At 37.3% G+C, this 26922-nt stretch overlaps 1 protein-coding gene across 1 annotated transcript; it reads left to right on the top strand.

Annotated features, from left to right (window-relative positions):
- DYNLT5 (dynein light chain Tctex-type family member 5) lies at positions 1 to 26922 on the top strand. Its single transcript, XM_017877285.1, has 5 exons — positions 1 to 166; positions 2212 to 2333; positions 18213 to 18304; positions 24170 to 24294; positions 25129 to 26922. The coding sequence occupies exons 2-5, from the start codon at positions 2215 to 2217 to the stop codon at positions 25330 to 25332; spliced, it is 540 nt and encodes a 179-aa protein (XP_017732774.1). The 5' UTR covers positions 1 to 166; positions 2212 to 2214; the 3' UTR covers positions 25333 to 26922.

The following is a 26922-nucleotide window of genomic DNA, read 5'->3' as shown; positions in this document are numbered from 1 at the left end:
GGCGCTGTTTGAGGTCACCCTGGAGACCGGCCTCAGAGTCCAGTGGGAGTGCGCCGGCGGCCGCCGGCTGAGTGAGGCCCGGGAGACCGGAGCCGCGCCGCGCGCAGCGTCTGCAGTGAACGAGCCGGAGGTCTGGGAGGCTCCGGGCGAAGCCTCCCAGCTGCAGGTAAGGTCGCTCTCTGTCGCTCTCTCTGCAGCGCATCTGGACCCCAGCGGGAGGACAGGGGGCAAGGGATCGGCCCTTTGTTGAGAAATGGCCCGACTTGGCCCCGATCTCTCAGCCACCTTATTTCTCCTCTCCCCAACAAATAAGAAAAAATGGTCCCAAATTTGGGAACTGAAAGTCGGACCCAACCGTTCGTCCCCTGCCCCATTGCATGGCTGGGCTTCAAGAGTGATGGCCAACGCAGAGCCGGCCAGCAAGGTCATCACCTGACCCTGGGCGGTCTTCCTGTGGCTGGCCGCACCCATGAGGACCTCCAGGTCCCAACTCTGGCCTTTCTTGGGGAGGGGGCGGCCTGCAGGGCAGCTTTGGAAACAGCTGAGGTCGAGATGGGTCTATGTGGCTTTGCAGCAAAACCTGAATGACCCACCTAATCAGGCAGTGTGTCTTCCCACACTCATAAACACACACACCTTCATACACACGAACACAGGCACCTGCACACACAGAGATGCACACTCACAGGTACACCCTCAAGGACGCTTACACTCACGTGCACACACACACCACGCTGCCTCCCACACCCACACACAGCACCTCTGCTCTGACACTGATGCCACTGGGTTTTAGGGTATGTTCATGTCTGCCCTACCCACTCAACTGCCAGCTCCTTGAAGGCGTGGATTTTCTTTTATTTTTAAGCTTTGGTGACTAGCACAGTATTTCCTTATTGGGGCTCTCACATTTATAGGTTATGAAATAATTTAAATGAATACCTAAATTTGTAGGTAGACAGTGAGGTATTAGAGTTACAGCCTAAGTTCTGGGAAGTCCATTGCTACTACCAAGCTCTTTAACAAGTATTAGTAGGAAGGAGGGAGTTTTTCAATAAATTATTTATTTAAAAGTTAAGTCCTATTTGCTCCTTACAAAGTATGTAAATGTTGCTCGAGAAAACAAAACAACAAAAAATCTTTGAGAAACCAAGGTTAATTTTAATTTTTATTTATTTATTTATTTTCTAGCTCCCTACCCCTAATATTATTTTTTAAAGTCATGGCGGGTCAGGCACAGTGGTTTATGACTGTAATTCTAGCACTTTGGGAGGCCAAGGCAGGAGGATCACTTAAGGTCAGGAGATTAAGACCAGCCTGGGCAACATAGACCGTGCCTCTACAAAAATTTTTAAAAATTAGCCAGGCAGGGTGGTGCAGGCCTGTAGTCCTAGCTACTAGGGAGGCTGAGGTGAGTGGACCGCTTGAGCCCAGGAGTTTGAAGTTACAGTGAGCTATGATCATGCCACTGCACTCCAGCCTGGGTAACAAGAGCTAGATCCTATCTCTAAAATAATAAAATAGGCCAGGGAGAGTGGCTCACACCTGTAATTCCAGCACGTTGAGAGGCTGAAGCAGGATTGCTTGATCCCAGGAGTTCAAGACCAGCCTGGGCAACATAGACCCTATCTCTACGAAAAATAAAAAATTGGCCCAGCATGATGGCATACACCTGTAGTCCCAGCTACTCAGGTGGCTGAGTTGGGAGGAACACTTGAGCCCAGGTGTTTGGGGCTGTAGTGAGTCGTGATCATGCCACTGTGCTCCAACCTGGGTGACAGAACAAGACCCTGTCTCAAAAATAAAATGTAACAGTGACAGCAAATATTAATTAGCCAAGTTATATTATGATTAAATTGGGGGGGCAATGCAAATACTGGTTTCTGATGTAGGATAGCATCTTTCTTCTATACATGCACATGTTTTGTCAATGACCTCCCTCTTCATCAGTTAAGCATTTTTGCTATAGATTAATATCTGCTTATGTAAATTAAGTATACTATTGCATAAATAAGCATTTTCAGAGTTATCACAGTTCCAGTTTTACTGATCAGAATAATAACAAATACTATATATTGCTCTTGAGGAAACCCCACTTCCCTGTTCAAAAATGGTAGGAAAAGTATCTGTGTACTTTGAGGTTAGTCCCTTTTATACTAACTAAAATGTTTCCAGATCTTTCTTTTGCTGTTTTACAAAAGTCTTCTTCCATAGGTTATGATGATGTCAGACAATACTAAAGACAGAGCAGCTCGTTCATCGAAGAAAAGAGGGAGTATTTCTTCTCTAAGTAATCATGAATTTTGGCGAAAGGAAATTCATGGGCGCACCAAAGAGTGAGTAACTGTCTAAAATTGTAAAATCATTTATGGAATAAATAGGTTTGAAATGTTTATTAGGAGAAAAAAAAAAACACTTCCTCAGGGACATAAAAAGAGATAAAATGGGCAAGTACAAGGTTCAGGTCATCTTTAGGGGCCATATTTTAAAAGAAAAAGAGAGAAAGCTTGAGTGATGTGTTAATCCTAACAGCATTTTTGCTATTTCAGATTATCCCAAAAAACCCTCTGCTCAAAAGAAACACCACATGGAGTATAAACCAGACTCACTTACATGTCTTTTGAGTTCTTCTCCTCAATATTTTATAACACAGGTTTTGCATTTTTGTAATCAATACATACACATACAATGTACTTAACATTATTTAATTTTGTCATGTATTTTCATAGTTTTTTCCGTACCCTCTTAAATGACTGCATAATATTTTGTCAATTTATGATTCTGGGTTGCTTAACCATTCTCTAATTATTGGAGATTTTAAGTTTGTTTCCATTTTTTTCTTTTTTACTATATGTCTCTGCTTGGTCATCTCCCAGAAGAATAATTAGTAGGTCAAAGAGCAGTAAGTAGATTTTTTGGCTCTTGCTACATGTTCCATCTTTTCTCCTAAAGATATGCATCAATTTTTAATATTTTCATGGCATTTCCTTTTGACTGCTGTTGGGAAGAAAACAAAACAAATTATGGACGTAGCAGTGAATCACAGACTTTTGTTCTTAGTTTCTATAGGATTGGAGGATGTAGTAGATTGGGTATATATTGGGAAGCAGGAACTAGGGTATCCTGCAGAACAGAGACTAGAAGAACTGGAATAATTAGAATTCTGAAACCAAAATCTTTCTATTCTCAGAGTGTATTAATGCTTACTTACAACTCCATGTTCCAGCCCTGAAAGTCTGTGGATTACACATACAATGTCTTTTACAGGTGGGAAACTGACTATAAAAGAGTAGCAATCCCAGCACATGTCAGAAGTAAAGGTGGGAGAATACTTAATCTTTGTAAATTTTGCTTCTAAGTTCTTCTGGCTGCTATTTCCAATAGTTAAGTGCATGGGTTATTTTTTAAATTATTTAAAACTAATTGTTAGCTTAAATTCAACTTACATTTTCCAAGAAACTATTTAAGTAAGAGTCTGACATAAATTATGTACCCATGATATTTTTTTAAATACTCTCTCCAAAGATTGAATTGTAATCCCTACTTGCATGACTTTCATTTATCTTTTCCCCTTCAAAACAAATTTGTCTTATAGAATCAGAGCATGGCTACATTTGAAGAATTAGAGATCGTTCTTTTTAACCTCTTATTGATGAAGTATAAGTACATTTTAAAAGTAACAGGAATACAAAAATCATATTTATCAATACATTAGGATAGATTTTTCACTGACAACCACATTTAAATAATAGCTATTTTGGTTTTGGACTCTCAAACATTTAGAATGGATCCTCTATTTGTACTTTTTTTCTTAAATAGCAAATGATCAGCTTCCAAGTTCCCTTGCAATGCAGACTATTTAGGAGGCTTCCCCCACCCCACGCTAACTTGTATTAATACTTGCTTTCCATTGGCTTCCTCACTGTCTGAAATTAGACAGTATTCTAATTAGACAGTATTCTCCTTCATGAATGAGGCTTCAACTAGTAGAAAAATTCTGAAAGCTTAGTGACTGTCAAATGCAGGCATTGTTTTGAAATTGCAGTGTTTTATGGAAAAACATATAACTTTCATTTGAAAATTACTTTAAAACAATTTTGAAAATATAAATTTCAATAATGTAAAACATTCTGAATTTTATTAAGGACTGAAATACATTATCTCATTGAATCTCCCCAGCATTAATCCTACTAGATAGGCATCATTTATACAACTTTACTACGAAATAACTGAAGTTTACAGGTCAAGTAACTTGACTTAATGATTAGAATACAGTCCCAAATCCTGACTATGAGATACAAAGTTCACAGACCCCTATCTACTTCCATAGCACCATCTTCCCCACCATCTTGCAGGCATCCTCCCCTCCAGTCATACTCAATTATCCCTCAGTGCTCTATCTGGCCCCTGGCCATTGCCCCATGTTGCTTCCTCATGGGGTACCTTGACTCCTTGCCTGGATTGTTCTTCTTACACTATTCCCCTGGCTTTCTTCACTTCTTCCATCAGAATTTCACGTCATCTCCACCTCTTTGGGAAGTGCTGTCTAATTACCCATCTATGACCACCTCCACCTCCAGACTGGGTTGGATGCTCTGCCTTTCTTCTCCTACTGCTTTGCCTTCCATATGCACCTATATTTGGTGATTTTCTCATCTATCTCCTTCAATAGACTATGGACTTATTTTTTTAACAGTAACCACACTTATGAAGAGGACAAGAAGAGTAAAGGCAGACCTCCTTGAAAAGTTGCTTCTTATATGTGGTATAAGATCAGCACAGATTTAGCCCTACAGTCTTGGTCTCCATGTCTGCAGTCTTCCACAGTTGTAACTAATGCTTCACAGTGATCCCCAGACAGAATGAATATCTGAAATGTCTTCTGAATTACAAAAGAAGATTAAATTTATGTTAAATATTATTGTGAACTGTTTTCAAGATTGGGTCTGTTTTTAGGTTATCTTTTCAATTTAATGTAATTTTTATGTTTTATTAAAGAAAAAACAGAAACATCTTAAGCTGGATCTTATTATCCTAACATTGTAACTATTAGTGTGTTGGCATATTTCTGTTAGACCTGGACATATGTATATCAAACCCATACTACACAGTTGTCATCATACTCCATCTGTAATTTCAAATTACTTTTTACCTAAACAATTTATAATAATAAGGATGATAATAGCTAATATTTATAGAGCCCTTACCATGAACCTTATTTATGTACCATAGAAGCTCCATAATAGGAGTTGGCAAACTATGACCCAAGGGCCAATTCCAATCTGCATCTGTTTTGCTAAATATGGTTTTTACATAGGTGAAAAAAAATCAAAAGGGGAACAGTTTTTTTTTGCAGCATGTAAGAATAATAAGAACTTCAAATCTCTATGTGCATAAAGTTTATTGGGACACAGCCATTCCTATTCACTTATGTGTTGTCTCTGGCTGCTTGTGCACTGTAACAGCAGAGTTGATTAGTTACAAAAGAAACCGTAGGGCCTGCAAACCCAAAAATATCTGCTATTTGGCCTTTTACAGAAATGTTTGCTGACTCCTGCTCTATAAAGATAGATGTTATTATCTCCCCTATTCGACAAATGAAAAAGCAGAAGCTTAGAGAGATTGAGGCTCCAAAGCTACAGAATTAGCAAGCAGCAAAATGGGCTTTTGTTTATTAGTCAAGTATTTTCATTTCCTGAAAATTGGCAATCCATGTGGGATTTGCATTAATAAAACTATTATAATCATTCACCAGAACCTTCTGTTTCCCATCCACAGTAACAGCAGGTCTTTACAATGACATCTTTCTTATTGGAAGCTCAGGCTTTGGCAGACACTGAACAGTGTTTGAACAGATGTGCTTCTCTCATTTTCTTAAAATGGAAACAGAAGCTATGAGGTCAAGTTCCTTTCACAGGATCATGTGACATGATATCCAGGCTTGTTATCTGTGAGGCCAGGAGCTCCACTAGTAGATTAGGGACAAGGTTGGGGGCTGAACATTCTCTCCTTTGCCTCAAACCAAAATTACAGTGATGCCATGTTACCAGAACTTTCTGTATGGATCCCACAGCTCCCCGTATGAACCCACTGATGGCATCTAACATGCCAGTTAGGCCACACTATATGTATTTCTTCATTTATTCAGGATTTATTAGCTTCTATGTGCCAATTACTGTGCCACATATTAGGCATATAAAAGTGAATAACTATAGGTTTCTAATTTAGGTAAGTTCACTTTTCAGGGAAACTGAGAGTTGCCTGGTAACTTTTTTCACATTTGTCTAGGTCTTCCCAGTAAAAGTGCCCAAAATGGAAACGATTGCATTCATTACTTCATTTCAACAGTGATGAATGTATTCCATCATTCAATCTATACTACTGTGAGCTGTTTATAGGCAATTGAAAATAGTGTTGCTAGAACAATTTCTTCATTTTGATACCTGAAGGAGAAAGCTAGAGATTAGAAGATCAGAGTTAGGAGGTAAGTTGTATTGCCATCTACATTAAACTAAAGCCCCCAACAAGATCTGCGTGAGATACAGCCTCCCCCAAAAAGAGAAAACAGTTTGGGAAAACTGAAATGGCCATGTTTCCAAATGAAACCACAATAACAACTAATATCGTATTGTACTTTATAGGTTATTAAGCCATTTCACATACGATATCTGTGTAAGTTAAATAGAGAAGATATTTTTATCCCCATTTATGTCTGTAAATGGGGAAATGATAGATTGTGTTGGCAGAAAATTGGCTCACTGTATGGAGGAAAATGAAGCTGACCTCTTACCTTACATGCTTTGCATAGATAAACTCCAGGTGGAAGACCAAAATGTGGAAATCTGTTAACAAAGCTAAGAGAAGAAAGCACAGACCCATACCTTTGTGTTCTAGGAGTAAGGAAAGATTTCTGAAAGAAGATCCCAAAATGAAAACTCAAACCATAGAGCAAAATAATTTTTGGGTAAATATAACCACAATAAAATCTAGTGCTTCTGTTCAACAAACGATGCAATAGACATAGTTAATAGGCTGGCCGAAGATACATATACGTTTTTTTAATCCTGCACATTAACAACTTATGCTAGGAAAACAATTTTTAAAATAGTCAAAGAAGACAGCAACTTTCAGAAACAAAGCCCAAATGGCTAAGCAGAATATGAAGAGGTGCTAAAACTCACTTTCAAGCAGAAACAATATAAATTAAAACAAGATACCATTTTGCACCCATCCAAATGACAAAACATGAGAAAAGAGAGTAATACCAAATGTTGGCAAGGGATATGAGAGTAAAACCTGATGTCGCCATTTGGCAAAGAAAGTTAATAGTTCTCAGAAAATACAGGGGTGTGTCTGCTTTATCAGAATAAGAACTTACAGAATAATGACCCACAAAGCCGTACGTGATCTAGCTACCTGACACCTTTGCAACTTTATCTCCGTTCACTCCTTTTCTTCTTCCTCCCTCTGCTGCTGGTCTCTATGCATTTTCTCAAACACACTAGCAGCCTTCTGTCTCAAAGGCTTTGCATGTGCTGTTCTCTCTTCCTGCTATACCTTTGCCTCAGCCATCCATGTGGTTCATTTCCTCACCTTCTGTCTTTGTTCATGAAGGCGTACCTTGACCACTTCATTTGAAATTGCACATCACATCTTCTCCTCCACCCAATTCCAAACTCCCTTAACCTGCTCTATTTTTTCTTTTACCTGAGGCATGTATCACCTTTTATCATAATATATAATTTGCATGTTTAGGATTTTATTGTCTATTCTCTGTCTTTCCTCACTAAAGTAACAGTTCCATAGGAGCAGAGACCACAGTTTGTTTTTGTTTTTGTTTTTTTCAGTATTGTATCCCAAAGACCTAAAATAGTGCCTGGCATATAGTACTCACTCAATAAATATTTTGTGATCATCAAATGAATAATTGTTGCACTTTATCAATTCCTGAGCAAGCAAGTTTCTTTTGTTCACAAACAAGTTAGGTTCACAGGTCTGTGTATGCGTTAAGTCCAGAGTGACTAGGGGCTTTCCTCTTGGAGACGTAAGATGTATTTACAGCAAATAGATAAATGCTTGTTCAGATTTTTTTAATGTACACTTTTACCTCCATGCTGACACATTCTATTGTGCATCTATTTTTTTAAAAACCCAAAAGAACAGTTTCATTTGTGTTGGAAGTCTGTTGTAATAGGTCACACTCCTCCTTGATGATCTCCACAGCTTTGTAGAGGTATTCATGGCACCCGCACTCCCAGCATCACCTCTCTAATGATTGCCCAGCATGACACAGCTTTGAACCAGTGCATTTCATCCAGGAGCTGCAACGAAAGTTCATCGGCTGTGCTTGACTATCACCTCCCTTGCTCTTGGATGAGCATTAGCTCAACAGGCTTCAGACACTAACTCTGGTCTTCCATCCACATACTTAAAATTGTTGTGCTTTGTCAATCACCATTTCTGAATTACCTTCAATCACTCCAGAGCTGTGCTTTTCACAGGTTGCATGGTTCATTCTTTATCCTTCAGAATCACCCCTACTCAAAAAAAAAGTGTATTCCATAAGAACATGTCATTTGTCATGTTCCTGCCCCTTTCATTTTTGAAAATTATCTTTTCTTTCCATTACAACCTTTCTATTACTTGTAAAATGGAGCAAATAATGTGAGTAAAATACCTAAAAACTACGGGCATACTTTGGCAATATTGCAGGTTTAGTTCCAGACCATTGCAATAAAGTGTATTTTGCAATAAAGGAAGTCACATGAATGTTTTAGTTTCCCACTGCACATAAAAATTGTTTACACTGTTCTGTGTGTAGTCTATTAAGTATTCAATAGCATTTTATCAAAAGAAAAAATGTACATACCTTAGTATAAAATCGTTTATTGCTAAAAATGCTGATGATCATCTGAACCTTCAGCAAGTTGTCATCTTTTTGCTGGTGGAGGGTCTTGCCTCAGTGTTGACATCTGCTGACTAATCAGGGTGGTGGTTGCTGAAGGTTGGGATAGCTGTGGCAATTTCTTAAAATAATTTCTTATTTTATTTCTTTCTTTTTTTTTTATTATACTTTAAGTTCTAGGGTACATGTGCATAACGTACAGGTTTGTTACATATGTATACTTATGCCATGTTGGTGTGCTGCACCCATCAACTCGTCAGCACCCATCAATTCATCATTTATATCATGTATAACTCCCCAATGCAATCCCTCCCTCCTCCCCACTCCAAACAATTTCTAAAATATTTCTTAAAACAATAGACTGGGCAAAGTGACTCACACCTATAATTCCAACACTTTGGGGATCCAAGGCAAGAGGATCACTGCAGCCAGGAGTTCAAGACCAGCCTGGACAACATAGTGAGACACCCCTTTGCCTACAAACAAATCAGCCAGGCATCGTAGTGCCTGCCTGTAGTCCTAGGTACTTGGGAGACTGAGGCAGGAGGATCCCTGATTCTGGGAGGCTGAGGCTGCAGTGAGCTTTGATCATACCACTACACTCCAGCCTGGGCAACAGAAAGAGAAATTATCTCAAATAAAATAAAAATAAAATGAAATGAAATAATAAAATAAATTTTAAAGCTTGCCACATCAATGGACTCTTCCTTTCATGAAAGATTTCCCTGTAGCATGTGATGACGTTTGATAGCATTTTACCCACAGTAGAACTTCTTTCAAAATTAGTCCATTCATCTCAAACCCTGCCACTCCTTTATCAACTAAGTGTATGTAATATTCTAAATTATTTGTTGTCATTTCAACAGTGTTCACAGCATCTTCACCCGAAGTAGATTCCATCTCAAGAAACCACTTTCTTTGCTCATTTGTAAGAAGCAACTCCTCTTCTGTTTAAGTTTACCATGAGATTGTAGCAATTCAGCCATATATTCAGGTTCCATTTCTTTTTCAACCATTTTAAATGTTATGTTTTAACTGAAAATTTCAATTATACATATTCATGGGGTACACAGTGATTTTTCCATACATAAAATGTATAGTAATCAGATCAGGGTGATTAGTATATCCATTATCTCAAACGTTTAGTATTTCTTCACGTTGGGAACATTCAATGTCCTCTTTCTAGCTATTTGAATCTATGTATTATTTTCATCTGTGGTCACCCTACAGTGGTAAGAACAGTAGAACTTATTTCTCCTATCTAGCTATAATTTTGTATCCTTTAACACTAATTCAAGTTCTCTTTCTATTTCCACTGTATCTGCAGTTACTTCCTCCACTGAAGGCTTGAACCCCTCAAAGTCATCCCTGAGGGCTAGAATCAACTTCTTCCAAACTCCTGTTAATGTTGACACTTTGACCTCCTCCCATGAATCATGAATGTTCTTAATGGCATCTAGGATGCTGAATCCTTTTCAACTTACTTTGCTCAGCTCCATCAGAGAAATCCCCATCTATGACAGCAATAGCCTTACAAAATGAATTTCTTAAATCATAAGATTTGTGGGGTGAAAAGAAGCTGGAGAATGCATACAGAAATATAATTAGATAGAATAAGTTCTAGTATTCAATAGTACAGTAGAGAGATTATAGTTAACAATAATTTATTACATCTTCCAAAATAGTTAGTGGGGGTTAGAGGGAAAAATTGCTAGAGGAATTTTAGTGTTCCCAATACAAAGAAAAGATAAATGTTTGAGGTAATGGATATCCCAGTTATCCTGATTTGATCATTATACATTGTATATGCAGGGATCAAAATATCACATGTTCCCCATAAAAATATACAACTATGATACATCAATTAAAAATTTAAAAAAGTAAATAAATAAATAAGACTTGAAGGTCAAAATTACTCCTTGATCCATGGGCTGCAGAATGGATGTTGTGTTAGCAGGCATGAAAGCAACATTAATCTCCTTGTACATCTCCATCAGAGCTCTTGGGTGACCAGATGCATTGTCAATGAGCAGTAATATCTTAAAAGGAATCTTTTTTTCTGAGCAGCAGGTCTCAACAGTGGGCTTAAAATATTCAAGAAACTATGCCATAAAACAGATGTGCTGTCATCTAGTCTTTTTTGTTTCATTTATAGAATACAGTAGATTTAACATAATTCTCAAGGGCCCTGGGATTTTCAGGATGGTAAATGAACATTGGCTTGAACTTAAAGGCACAAGCTACATTAGCCACTACCAAAAGAGTCAGTCCGTCCTTTGAAGCTTTGAAGCCAGGCATTGACCTCTCTCTAGCTATAAAAACCCCAGGTGGCATCTTCTAAAAGAAGACTGTTTAATCTACATGGAAAATCTGTTGTTTATTGTAGCCACCTTCATCAATGATCTTAGCTTATCCAATGACCTTAGATTTTCTGGGTAGCTGGCTGCAGCTTCTACATCAGCACTTGCTGCCTCACCTTGCACTTTTATGTTACAGAGATGGCTTCTTTCCTGAAGCTTCATGAATCAACCTCTGCTAGTTTCAAACTTCTTCTGTAGCTTCCTCACCTTTCTTAGCCTTCATGGAATTGAAGAGAGTTAGGGCCTTGCTCTGGATTGGGCTTTGGCTTAAGGGAATTTGTGACTGGTTTGATCTTCTATCCAGACCACTAAAACTTTCTCCGTATCAGCAGTAAGGTTGGTTTGCTTTCTTATCATTCATGTGTTCACTGAAGTGACACTTTTAATTTCCTTTAAGAACTTTTCAGGCAGGTGCAGTGGCTCTCACCTGTAATCCCAGCACTTTGGAGGTTGAGGGGGGTGGATCATTTGAGTTCAAGAGTTCAAGACAAGCTTGGTCAACATGGCAAAACCCTGTCTGTACAAAAAAATTAAAGCAAAATTAGCCAGGTGTGGTGGTGTGCACCTGTAGTCCTTGCTACTTGGAAGACTGAGGTGGGAGGATCACCTGAGCCTGGAAGTTCGAGGATGCAGTGAGCCAAGATCATACCACTGCACTCCAACCTGGGTGACAAAGTGAGATTCTGTATAAAAAAAAAAAAAAAAAAAAAAAAAAAAACCAAACAAACAAAAAATCTACTTATTTGTAGTCACAACTTGGCTAGTTATTGGCCCAAAAGGCCTAGCTTTCAGCCTATCTCGGTTTTTGACATGCCTTCCTCACCACACTTGGTTATTTCTAGCTTTTGACTGAAAGTGAGAGATATGGGACTCTTCCTTTCACTTGAGCACTTAGAGACCCCTGTAGGGTTATTAATTGGCCTAATTTCAATATTGTTGTGTCACAGGAAATAGGAAGACCCAAAGAGAGAGAGAGATGGGGAAATGGCTGGTCAGTGGAGAAGTCAGAACACACATGACATTTATCAATTAAGTCAGCTGCTTTATATGGATACAGTTTGTGGCACCCTAAAGCAACTACAGTAATAACATAAAAGATCACAGATCACAGATCTCCATAACAGATATGATAATATGAAAAATCTAAAATATTGCGAGCATTAACAAAATGTGACATAGAGACATGAAGTAAGCACATGCTATTGGAAAAATGATGCTGATAGATGTGCTCAATGCAAGGTTGCCACAAACCTTCAATCTGTAAAAACACATTGTGTGCAAAGCAGAATAAAGTGAGGCACAATAAATATGATATGCCTGTACATAAAAATCCAGCAAATTTGGTATTAACTAAATAGCTGCAAAACTAACTTATCTTACCAGACAAATAACATCATCTACTGCTGGGGGACAAGTTGGTATGCTTTGGTCTTGAGCATTACACTCATAAAAATATCCATGGATAGTCTTAGGTGGAAAGTTCCCAAGTAAGGAAGTTTCTGTGCATATTTAATCTTATATTCTACATCCTGTTTTTTGAGCACAAGGGCTCTTATTTTTATCTGTGTTACCAGTACTTCCCACTGTGCCTGACATGTTGTGGGCAATAAATATTTGTTGAAAGAACGAAGAAAAATGGAAAGTACAAATGTACAAATTTATACCCTGAAGACCTTGTTTTTCTCTGTGCACTCTGAAACATCACCACTGGGAGGCAGCACATGATTTTAGTAACAGCTTATCCGCCCCCAAAAAGACACACTTAAATGATACTATATTTATAAACATGGTGGCTCCAGGCATTTCATGGTTACAAATAGAAGGAAAAGATGATATTCTGACCTTTAAATATACTACTTTAATGTTTCTACGGCCAGATATGCATTCAATATTATCTCTTCCTGCAGCTTGAAAACATCTAGGTATAATAATAATAACATTGAAAAGGTCTGGAAATGAGTTCTCAATACTAATTAAATGCTATTGTGGCTGATGAGAATTAACTGAAATTACTGTTACCATCTCTAGCAGTCATAATAAAAAGACATGCCTTGTGTTTATCTACGTAATTCAAAGACTGGTCAGCAAGCAAATTTGCAAGATGTTTTTAAGAAAAAATGAATTTCATTAAAGAGTAAATATGTTCTAACTTCTTTTCTTTTCTTTTTTTTTTGTTTTGTTTTGTTTTGTTTTGAGATGGAATCTTGCTCTGTTTCCCAGGCTGGAGTGCAGTGGCGTGATCTCGGTTCACTGCAACCTCCGCCTCCCAGGTTCAAGTAATTCTCCAGCCTCAGCCTCTCAAGCAGCTGGGACTACAGGCTCTAACTTCTTAACTTTTTTTTTTTTTTTTGTCTTTTTCCTGCAAATAATCAGAATGCATACTGTTAGATTAGCATGGTGCATTTCCAGTGTCAGTCAGGTACATATAAAGAGGATTATTTTTGTTATTTTGGACGAATTTCATGCCGCTACTTCTGTATGCAGACTGTTTTCAGCAATAGCACATGTGGTTTCAGATATTCACTGAATTTTTCATTGAATTACGAGTTGTTAGTCTTCCATCTGCAATAATATTAGTTAATTTGTTAAGTGTTCTTACCAGTGGTTTTGGCCAGACTTTCTTTTATTGCATTACTTTTCATCTACCTTTCTTTCTAAAACTTTATAACTCTCTGGGACACATTTTGCCAATTGAATTTTTTTTCTCCATAAATGCCAACAAGCTGGTAAAACACATAGACAGCAAGAACATTTTTTATATTTAAAAAATAAAACTATAGCATTCGCTTTGCAATGAGACAACCTGTCTAGAAGGGTTGTCATTGTAAACTAGGGAAAGTCTGATGATAGACAACTGAAACCCATCCATTTGTAAAGTTGTGATATATACCCCAAAAATGTATTGTGCCAGGTGTATAGCACTGGTAATTAAAATCATAAATTTACTTTTTGGGTATCTCACATATTTATCTTTAAAGATTTCATTGAATGAAGCTGTTTATCAAAATAGCAAATATGCCCAGGTTTTTCTAAACCAGTATTCTGAACCGATATTGGCAATTCCCCAATTTTAAAACATAAAACTGTTTTATTTCTAAAAATTTACCAAGCCCATATTCTGGTTTAATGCTGTTTGCCCATAACTGCAAGCATTTTATATATTTTCTCTCTTCCTTTTGTCTTTTCTCAAGGAATCAATATCTTATTTTTTCTGTTCAACTTTTTCTTCTTTTCTCTCTCCCCTTTTTCTAACCCATTCATTCTAATGTGAGAACTATGAGATCTCAGCTTTTTATAACGCCGTAAACACAGGTTTTAAAAAATAAACTTTTCCTGTAATTTTTTATGACATTGTAGTCTTAACTGATGCACAGTCAACCTTCCAAGGCACTGAAAGCAATAGACTAATTAAATATTTTCCCTCTGGAGGATAAGAATTTCCAGACTTCACATGTCTTCACTTATCGGTGGGAGCTAAATGATGAGAATTCATGAACACAAAGAGGGAAACGACAGATACTGGGACCTACGTGAGGGTTGAGGGTGGGAGGAGGGAGAGGAGCAGAAAAGATAACTATAGGGTACTGGGCTTAATACCTGAGTGATGAAATAATCTGTAAAACAAAGTCCCGTGACACAAGTTCACCTATATAACAAACCTTCACATGTACCCCCTAATCTAAAATAATAGTTTTTTTAATAATTACCAGATTTCCAGCAAAATATTGAAAATTTACTCCTCAAAGCCCTAGTTCCTTTCTAAGACTAATTCCAAGTTTTATGGGTTTTACTGGTTTTTGTTTTGTTTTGTTTTGTTTTGTTTTGTTTTGTTTTTTGAGACAGAGTCTTGCTCTGTTGCCCAGGCTGGCGTGCAATGGCATGATCTCGGCTCACTGCAATCTCCACCTTCCGGGTTCAAGCCGTGCTTGTGCCTCAGCCTCCCAAGTAGCTGGGATCTCAGGTGTGTGCCACCACACCCAGCTAATTTTTTAAAATATATTTTTAGTAGAGATGGGGTTTTGCCATGTTAACGAGGCTGGTCTTGAACTCCTGGCCTCAAGTGGTCTGCTCACCTCTGCCTCCCAAAGTGCTGGGATTACAGGCATGAGCCACCATTGCCAGCCCCAAGTTGTATGATTTATTGATTACTTGTAGCATCCCACTTCCAGGTAGCAAACTCTGTATTAGACTTTCTATCAGTTAGATCTACTGCTGCATATAATAATAAACATTAGTTTAAACAAAATAGAAATTTATTTTTCTCTTACATAAAATAAGTCTGAAGAGAGGAAGTTCAGAGGCTTCTTTCTTATCTGTGATCTACAAGGTCATATCAAGACTCAAGATAGTGCTGAGCTCTGGAATATCCACATTCCAGTCACCAAGAAGGGTCAAAACATCCTCCTATAGGCTGCATTAGTTCTTTTGAGGAGCCTCTCAGAATTTCCACACAACAGTTCCACTTACATCTCATTGACTCATAAGCCACATAGGCCACAATAGCACAAAAAGAGACTGAGAATTTGTTGTTAGTCTGCAGAGGAATAGTCCTACAAATGTAGGATTCTGCTACCAAGGAAGAAGGAAAGAATAACTTTAGAAAGTAAATAAGAGTCCCTGACACAATGTTCATTATAATTTTCTTTATAATAGTAGAATATTGGAAATAGTCTAAAAGGCATGGAGTATAAATGGTTAAATGAAACCCAGAATGTGCATATATTAAGTACTGTCTTGATATTTAAAGTATTGTTTGCTATTTATTGACATGGAAAGTAATCTATGATACATTTTAAATTTTTTTTAAAGCATCGCTAATATGAGCCCATAGGTAAAATCAAATGTCTGAAATGATTTTCTTAATGTTGACAGGGGTTAGAGAACCACTGGGGTTAATACATTTTGTGTAATTTTACTTTCTTCTCTATGTTTTTCTGTATGTTTTGAATTTTTAAAATGAGCATACACTGTTTCCATGATTACTGTGGAAATAAAAGGGCACTGAACAAATTCATCTTCAATAACTTAAAAAAAGTCAATCTGCAAAACTTTCTGTTTGCACACCAATCTTCAACCAGTCGGATTTTTAAGCTGCCCTTATGACATTTACCAGTTTCATAATGATAATAATATTAAGTGCACTGATTGTCAATCTTCAGTAACTGATAGTGAAAACAGTTTATCAAAATCCTTATTTGTTTTTATTGTCTTGGACTTTTCACTCCAGCTAATTTGAGTTTTGTACCACCTCTTCTTCTCCATGAATTTTTAATATGGTGTTCAGTAGAAAATAAATTTTTATGAATACCTTCTGTATGTTTGTGCAAGTAAGTTTTAATTGCAGTGATTATTTCATTGCCCCTATTTTCATTCTGTCAGTTATAATCATACTTGGGACTTTGTCACTAAGAGGTAAACAGGACATTTGAAATCTGTCTACCTTTTATACATGAACATTAAGCCCTTTGCCTCATTCCCTTTATCTCTGAAATGGGTAGAATAATGAATCTTTTACTTTCCTCAGAGGATATGGTGAAAGTAAAATGAGATAATTCATGGGAAATGTTTTCCAAAGTTAAAAGTAGCACATATAGTAATGGGACGGACTGACTTATCTTAGAATCAAGGGATTTATGTAACATTGGGTTTTTTAAGCAGCAGTAATAGTCTTTGGTATTGCCCACAACACCTGCAGCCGGTGTGGCCAAACAGGTTGGTTGCTACTTCAAAGGGCAGCAGTAAATTGAGGCAGGCAGGTGTTATAAGAATAAAGACTAAGTCACTCATCCAGAAATCCACCGTGAAAAAAGCAGCCAGAATTTCTTCCATCATTTTCTTGGACTGAGTGGGTAAACCCTAATTTATCATGTAAGTTGTATTGCATTAAAGGATTTTTAAAAATGGATTACCCGTGATTTCTTAAAATATCAATTTGTAAGAAGTTCATTAATTCCACGCAGCATAGAACTAAGTATTTTAAATTCCTTGCAAGAAAAAAGATCCCCAAAGATTAAGAGCGAATATCTCTTTTTATTTAATTAAAGCAAAAACATAGCCTGCTTAGAAAAGTGGTCACTCTGAACACACACACACACACACACACACACACACATACACACACACATGCTATTATATCCTCCCCTTTGAAATGACATCTGTCTTAACGTTCATTTTCACAGGTGGAGAAAATTGAGGGTGCAGAGTTCTGAGACTGTCATTAGTTGCAGCTGAATTTCCTCTGAACTAAATTGAATTAAGTAGTGCTAGAGAGACACTGGGGGCTCCTCTTTGCTTGGGTCTCCTGTTTAGCACCAGGATAAGCTCATATTGCCTTGATAATGAAACCAAAACCTTTTTTAATGTTGAAAAGGGTGATTGATGCTTATTAATTTATTATGGTTTTGGTGAATTGCGGTTTCCTTTACCACATAGATGAGTTTCTCATTTTTCTTTTTCATACTAAAGGGATTTTGTGAACTCCATATAATAGTGAACCCTTTATAATACTCCATGTGTATATAGAGTTGTTTCCCAACATTTTAAGCTTCCTCATATGTCTCCCAGCCCTGTTTGTGAGCTTTGTCTACTTTGACGAGAGGCTTTATATCAGTGGTAGAGACACGATTGGCAGTGGATTTTGAAGTATGTTCTGTTACCCCATACACATACATCAACCCAGGATCACTTTCTGGATAATTTGATGACCTGAGTAACTGCCCTGGGCTTCAGCCATCACATTGAGGCCTTCTCCAAATAACTCCTTTGCATCTTAATATTTCCATTTCTAAAATGTTTTAGACTTTCCATATACCACTGGGATATTTACATAGGACTTACTTGAAGTTTTCTGACAAAACTTCATCTTTGTAACATTTCAGCTTAAAGCAACATTATATTTTGTTGTTATTGTTATAATAATGACAAAAATTCGTTTTCTCCCTTGTTTTTAGTTCTACAAGTACCGTGTCTTACATAGATGAACCTAGTCAGCGTGATGATGTCTCTCACCTTACAGTTCAGATGGAAAACACCTATCAGTTGGGTGTGTTCTTTTATCTCTTACTCCTATTTTAAACTTCTAAACTGGTGACTGATGCTTTTTAAAATGGTATTTGATAACCTGGCATTGTCTTCAATTCTAGCACAATATACGGGACTTTAATGAATTGAGTGATTTGATGTTGCTTTAGTTTCTTCCTCAGCAGAATGGTAGCAACACCTGCTATCTTACTTTTCTTTACTAATGTTTCCCAAATGCCAAGCAATTCACTGGGTGGCACTGATGTATATAGTATACTACTGACTTAACAAATTCACTGAGTATTTCTGGGTACATAGAGAGATATGACTTAAATGAAAGAGATAAGTATTGATGTTTTAGCCAACAAAACCAATCAGTGTTGTTAATAGGTGAAGGAAAAAAAAAAAACTCAACGCAAAGGTAAATGACTCATAGTCCCCTGTTGACAGAGATGTTTATCCATTACCACTGAGGTTTTGAGTCTTTGAAAACAAAGATCTCTGCACCTGCCCCTGTACTCCCAAGTGGAGTCCACGGCAAATATCTTTTCCCACCCATGTTTCCTCATAGACCCACTTGTTTTCTCTAAATGCATACCTGCCCACTATTATCTGAATTCATATATAATTACTGCTACATAGAAATTCCACAGAGATTTACCAAGGGGCAAAGGAAGACTCTACGGGCCAAGGTGATTCCATCTGTGGCCAGTTAACCCCAAGAAAAGTATAGACCATCAGCATGTCCCCTTCGGCCTTGTAGCCAGTTTTCTACAGGAATCCCCAAGACTACATGGATTACACAGCTCCATAATTAGCCAATCTACTGGTATTTTCACAGTGCCTGTGGTCGACAGCTAATATTCCTGCCATCCAATATACTTTTATACTTCTCTGGTAACTTTACTAAATTTCCTTTGAAATTCCACCATTGTCACCACTTTTGATCCTAGCATTCTGATGAAGCTGGCACTGGCTTTATAGATAGAGCAGTGACTGATTCTAGGATGGCATATAACCATGGTCAATCCAATCAAAGCCTTTGAGATTAAATTCAGAAAATGTTGTTTGTCCTGTTGCAGAAGAACATAAACCCCTGAAACTTGAAGGAATATAGGGGCTCTGGCAGTGTCTGCCATCTTGCCCTGACTTGAAACTGAGAGAGAACAACAGAATCCTGATGTCATCATTTGAGTCCTAAATCCAGTTGACTACCCTTTAACTTTACCATTAGACAAGCTAAGTTTGGGTCAGGTTTTCCCTCACTTGCAACTAAAAGTTCTTAGCCATAAGGTGTCTATGACTTTGAACTGTGCATGCTGGAAGGGTTTGAATCAGATTTCAACAAGATGAGGCAGGTGAAATGTGAATCCCTTTGTTTCTACATAAGGATATTTTTTGCAACTTGTTTTCTCAAATAAAGCATCTTATCAGTTTTAGAAGTACTGAGTATGAGCCACATTAGAAAGATAATTTTAGAAAAAGCTTAGTATAGATGAAATATACCCATATTTTCCTACAATAGAATATGTGAATTTTTAAATAATTAAAGTACTTTATGCTTGACAATTCACTTTTTAAAGCATTCAACCATCCATTGTATTAATACTTAATCAAAACTGTATTTCCACTTCTACTTGTTTCTGGGTTTATTTAACATAAGAAAGGTATTTTGTGGATGTATTAGTCCATTTTGCATTGTTATAAAGAAATACCTGAGACTGTAATTTACTAAGAAAAGAGGTTTATTTGGCTCATGGTTCTAGAGACTATACAGGAAGCGTGGTGCCAACATCTGCTTCTGGTAAGACCTCAGTAAGCTTTTAGACGTGGCACAAGGGAAGGAGAGTTGGCATGTCACATGGCAAGAGAAGGAACAAGAGAGAGGCCAGGCTGTTTTAAGCACCCAACTCTCATGTGAACTAATAGAGGGAGAACTATAGAGCAAGAACTCAGTTACTACTGCTGGGACAGCACCAAGCCATTCATGAGGGATCTACCTTCCTGGCCCCAACACCTCCCACCAGGCCCCACCTCCAACACTGGGGATCGCATTTCAATATGAGATTTGAAGGGGACAAATATCCAAACTATATCAGTGGGACTTCGGTAAAGAGTTTATCATGTCTTTACAATGTAATACTGGCCAGAAAAGTGGAAGGAAATATCAGCCAATCACCAGCACTATTATGTTTAATTAATTTTTCATTCTGTTTGATAAGGTTTGCATCATCTAAACACATCTTAAATGAGAGCATTTATGTAAATAATTACAGCTAAAAAAATGAGATGAAACATGAGTAAAATTCATGAAAGGAAAAAAGGGAATAGGAAAGGAAACTGTGTTTCTTATAATAAAATACCATTTACATACTCTTCATTAATTACTAAAACAAATATCAAAGAAAATGCAGGCTATAGCATTTTCTATATGTCATATCTGAATTTGAATACTAATTTTGCTAATTCCTTGAGCAAGGTATTTAGCATCATTGAATCTGTTTCTTCACTTATAAATAGGGATAATAGTCTATACGTCATAGGGATGCTAGGTAATTACATCAAATGATGTAGTATGTTTAAATCTCTCCATTCATCGTGTTACTACTCCTGAATGTGACTGACTCGAGGACCTTACTATAGATCACTAAGAATAAAAACCTTCCATGATATTCATTGTAACTTCATGTTAATCATGGAATAAGTTTTCCACAGGACTTTTTCTGGAACTATGAGTATAGTGGCACCTGGTTGTTTACAAACACAGACTGCGAGCACCAGGCCAGACTAGAACTATTGGTGGCCATCTTTGCTACTACATCAAGACAGCCTGCCTTGAGAATGAAGCCAGCACAGTGGAAAGTAGATTCAAAATAAGAGAGAGAGAGATTATTTGAGTTCAGCTTCCATGAAGTGCTCAGGCCCTGTCTCTATGTCAGGTTTTCTTAGACTCTGTCAATCTCTCAGCATTGATTTTGCACCACCCCATGGGGTCCTTCCCAGCCCTGCAGGCCTCACTGTCTCCCAACTTACGTCCTCTTTCATCTTGCTACCTTCTCAGCAAGGTAAATCCCCAATTCTTCCTTCAACATGCAATAACTACAATAATAGCAATAACACTAATAAGATCACATATCTAAGGAGTGTTTTATTGTGTGCAAGTACTATTCTAAATATATTTAATATATTGTCTCATTTAATTCTAACAAAAAAATATGTAGTAATTCTTATTATTACCCCAATTTGGGGTAGTAGAGGCCCACATACATTAAGTAACCTTATCTTTATCTATTTTTTAAGGACAAGTTTTGTTTGTTTTTAAAATTTTTTTTGTCTGGATCCTTCAGGTCTTTGCCTTTTGATTTCTAGAACATGTTTTTTCTCCTAAGGAAAAAAAATCTCAAAAGAGAAGAAAAACTTTGCCATTCACATCAGTTGACTCTGAAAGTAGTTTTAGGAGCTTATTTCAGAAGTCAAAAGCTGAACATTGATGGATGATTCTGGATGTTTAGGGGAAAGGTAACAAAGAAGTAAGAAAAGAATATTTTATTACCATATTTCAAAGTATTTTCAAAACAGAATGTGGTTAATGACTCTTTTTTTAATCCAAGCAAAGTGTGGAAAGGACATTGGTAGCACTGTACAATGGAACTACTGGAAACAGACTCAAGTGCCACCAGGACCCTCTTTCCAGCACTCACCTGTGTGCACTTTCTTCTGTTTGGGTGGCCTGGCCTCCTTTCCACCATGAAAAACATGGCCTCCAGCAGGTCCTCAGAGTCACATGGTAACTTTTGCCACCAGAAAGAGGCTGACTCTTTTTTCCTACTTGCAGTTTAAAATAAAAATTCCAAGAAAAGACTCTCATTGTCCTGGCCCAGAGCATTGTTACCCTTGGGTCAATCAACCATGCCCTAGGTTTGGGTTTGCAGGAGGTGGTGGGGAGATCTCTAAGAACCACTTTACCTATCCAGATTCATTCTCCACCCCCACCCTGCCATGATTTAAATGGAATTTAATGATTTCTATAATTCAATAATTTCTATATTATCATGAAAATAAAAATACCATTTATAGAAGAACCTCAAGAGGCTCACCTAACTGAACTGCAGTCAGAGGGCTATAACCTTCTGGTTAAATTCCGCCAGTGGGAAACCTCAGCAGAGAGGCAGAGGGAGTGAGAAGTGTGAGGTGGAGCTGTTTATTTCCCTGGCTCCTGCCTGTGAGTTCATCACAGCCTGGTTACATTCCTCAACCAAAGGACAGAAACTGTTCCCAGGGGAGCCCTCTCCACACCACCCTTCCGGGATCTATTAAAAACTCTTACTCTATTCCCCAATCTTGGGGTTGGGGGTGGGCTGACAACGTTACTTTCACTGGCTGAGGGCTACTGCACTATCCCTTGTGATTTTCTACATCCCACTCAGAACTTCCTCCTGGAATTATTTTAACTATAGGGTGCCATATGTTTCCTTTGACCCTGACAGATACAGTCATCCCAAACAAACACTTATACATAGATATTGACAACTATTAAAAGAGAATTGAATAGAATTCTTGATCTCATTCCTTCATCTTTATCAATTCAACAAATAATGATTGGACTTCTCTATGCCAGGCCCCGGGCACATGTTCATGTCATGCAATGACATTAGTATATGACCAAAGTGATGATATGGCTAATATTCCTGGGATGCAGGATAAAGAAGATTCATCTGAAGCTTCTCCTCTGAATGTGGATGAAATGTGGTTGAGAATATAAGCTCTAGCATCAGATAAACCTGGGTGTGCAGCCCAGCTCTGCCTCTGTGTGTGATTCTGGGCAGGTTACTCAATGTATTTAAATCTCTGTTTCCCCACCTGCCAAATGGAGATAACAGTGAGATTCACCTCAGATAACAGTGAGATTCACCTTATATTGGAAGACTATATAACATAATATGAAGTGCTTATCACACTGCCTGACATGTAGCAAAAGCTTAATAAAGAGTATTCATTATTATATATGTATACAATAATCATATATCATATATGGTGATTATTATCTATAAAATTTGTAATTCTATTTAAATTCAGAAATCATACATTAAAAATTTCTTATGCCTTTAGCATTGTATTAGACTCTGAGGAGGATAAAATCCGAGCTTGCTTACCATATAACTGGAAACGCAGGTATGCTTTAGCCAATATCAAGTGGATTAGGAGCCAGGATGGCAGTGGGGACCCAGTTCATGGAAAGGAGGGACATTATCCCAAAGGAGGGACATTTTTACCTGACAGGAGATAGAGTGCTACCTGGAGAAGAAGACATTTGAGATGGTCTTGAAACATGAGTGGCTGTTTCTCAGATGAACAAGATGGGGAAAGGTATTCCATTTGAAAACGAAAGAGCAAGAGTAAAGACACAGGAGCACCTTTATAGGCAGATGAAGCCTGTGAGGCTGGGGCAGTCTGCAAGTGGGGCACTGTGGTAGCAGAAGAAGGGACCACAAGGAACCACAACTTAGACCTTGCTAAGGGGAATATCACTTAAGATCTGTAGATAGATTGGAGCAGGAGATATAAGAGGCAGAGAGCCAGTTAGAAAGCTGTTGAGACTTTGAAGTATGTCCCTAACAGTGGGGCCTGGGAAGGAAGAGACTTTCAAGGTCAAACCCCAGCAGTATTGAACACACTTTTGAGATGGTCAGGTAAATGTATGAAAATATTGTCTTCTTCTCCCAGCACACTTGACAGGAAATCTAATTAGAGCCACTTGTTTCTTTTAATAGAGTCCACCCAGAAGATTAAATCCCTCCATGTTTCAATACTCTTTTGATTAGCCTATGGGGTGGGTGGGTATGATTTGAAATGACTTTTCAGAAATAAATTTTATGTGTATTTTCAGGTCCTCCCAAACATTTTCCTGTGGTCATTGTCAATCACATTTTGAAAGATGTGTTAACCAGCTATCTACAAGTAGAAGAATATGAACCAGAGCTCTGTAGACAGATGACTAAAACCATTTCTGAGGTACATGTGTGATTTGCCCAAAGTGTTAACATTGGCTAGAATATTTGCTAAAGTACAATGAACCCTCTACTTTTTTGATGAGGGGAATTAATTTGCAGTAACAGTTAAAATGCATATTTATAATTAGGTCATATTCTACATATATGAGTGTGGTGTGTGTGCGTGTGTGTGTATACATAAAACCTTTGTCTAAAACAATCATGTGCATCATTTGCATGCATCATGTAAAAGTGTATAAAACTGCCCCATTTATAAAAGTGTTTATTATAAAAGATACAATATTTTAATGATTATTTTCTCTTCACTAAGGCAGCTTCTTTGAGTGCCATCAAACACAGACTTTAAGCACGTTTCTATTTTTACCAACCCCAGGGCTGGCACTTCATCAAGGTTTTCTCTACTCTCTTTTTTATAACAAACTCTTTAATAAATATTAATGATTAGTTATATTACAGGAGACTCCAGATGTATGGTTCCTTAATTAGACATGAATAAGACAGTGTAACTCCAATGCCAACATTCTTTGACATGAAGCCATCTTAACATAAATTTTCAAAGAATGTAATTTATTAAATTCTGTGTTCTGGATTATAATTATTTCGTGTATCTTAGAAAAGGTAGATTTATTGCTGGTGTTATGGTTTTGTCCCTGAATGTTCTATCTCAAGAGGACCATGCTTGAAGGGAATCATAGTTATGGTTCCACAAAAATTACTCAAAGTATCTACAATGCATCATGCTATTATATTAAATCCCCTATATTTATAACAAAAGTTAATACTTTTGAGTTTCAATGTAGCTAAATGAAGACCCTCCCTTTTTTTACATTTCTAGGTTATTAAAGCCCAGGTCAAGGACTTGATGATTCCACGATATAAACTAATTGTGATTGTTCACATTGGACAACTGAACAGGCAGAGCATACTTATTGGAAGCAGATGCCTCTGGGATCCTAAAAATGATACCTTTTCATCTTACGTTTTCAGAAATTCTTCTCTTTTCGCTCTTGCAAATGTCTATGCAGTTTACCTTGAGTGACTGAAAATAAGAAATCTAGCTCTTACTTTTGAAAATCCTGAGGCAGGCTGTATTTCTGTATACAAAAGTTTTACTGCCAAAAACTTTGAGAAAGAAACAACACTGATATTTCAAGCAACTGGAAGCTTTTGAATTTTTTCCTATTCTAGTAAAGATTGGGGGCGGGGAGGGTAGCACAGAAAGAGTCTTGTTTATCTAAAGCAGGAACTTGGTCTTAGTTTTGCTGGATTGTTTTCCATAGACATAGATTCCTATTAAATATTTGTTTTGGTACTAATTATTTTAATTATTCTTTAATTAGAGAGTTACAATTTCCTGCATTGTTTTTTAATAAAGAGAAGCTTTAGGAAAACTATGGCTATATACCCTGACCAATAAATGATAGCAGAATATTCAACATAGTACACACAAATGATAAATAATATGCCTCAGTGCTGCATATAAAAGAATACTGGTTTTCATTTTGTACTTAATAAATTGAGCAGCATTCATTACGTGCAATTATTGTTACATGTACCTGACAGTTGAAACTGCTGAGGTAGAATTAATGGCTTCATAACAATTATCGTGGTCCCACGGGCTGCGAGCTAAAACTAGAAGCTCTTGTGGCTTGCCTGCACTTTACGCAACTGTGGGAGAACTGAATGTTGGCTCTTCAGTAATGGAAACTATAAAGTGAATAAAGGCTTTTTGGGGCACTGAAGTAGACATTGTGATATTAAATATACATGATACTTAATACTAAATGTGTCTGTAACACATAAAATCATTTATTGGAAAGAGACATCTTTTTTAAATATCCTGAGCTAACAAACTTTTTCACAAAATATATAGCTGGCACCTTAACAAATAAAGCATGTGTATTTACCATTTTACTCCTATGAATTTAATACTAAAGTGACCCAGTGAGGATTTGAATAGACGGGCGCTAAAATTTACAGGGCTGAAATAGCTTATTATTCTGCTGGTTAATGTATCTTATGCCACGGATCATTTATTTTTATGAAGCTTTCAAGTCTTTGTGTGCAAGTAAAATGATGTTGTGGCGTTGTTCTTGGATGGTAAGTGGACTGCCTAGAGGACTTTTATTAAAGGTCAAAGACAAATTGTACACATATGGAGAAAATTAGCAATGCTGTAGTCTTAAGGAAAAAATAATTTGTCATTCATATCAAAAAGAGTTTAACGAATGGAACACCAGTCAATGCTTTAATTTTAAAATGTTTTGATGTCTTACTTTTCCCCAAAAACGACATATAGTAAAAAATTGATACTTTTAAAATCTCTTTCTTTCTGCTATTTTCTGGCTTTTAAAGTGATTATTCAAAATGAATTTGTCAATTTTCACAATTTTTTTCCTGTTAGTGCATTAGTGGGAATATGTCTATGTAATAATTTATCACAACCAATATTTGTCAATCTCCACAGACCAGTTTTCAATCTGGATTAGATTACAAGTACAATAAGTAAATGAGCTTCATATTTTCATGACACATTTGTGAACATCTCCCTTCATGGAACAACAGCGGGGGTAATCATATCACAATTTTGTATGAATAAATCAAAATGAAGAAATTTCTTTAACATATA

This window comes from Rhinopithecus bieti, unplaced genomic scaffold (genome assembly GCF_001698545.2).
Source record: "Rhinopithecus bieti isolate Rb0 unplaced genomic scaffold, ASM169854v2 scaffold_6380, whole genome shotgun sequence".
In the NCBI taxonomy this organism is placed as follows: Eukaryota; Metazoa; Chordata; class Mammalia; order Primates; family Cercopithecidae; genus Rhinopithecus; species Rhinopithecus bieti.
Note: the sequence above shows the minus strand (reverse complement) of the source record. Positions and strands in the feature narration are given on the sequence as shown.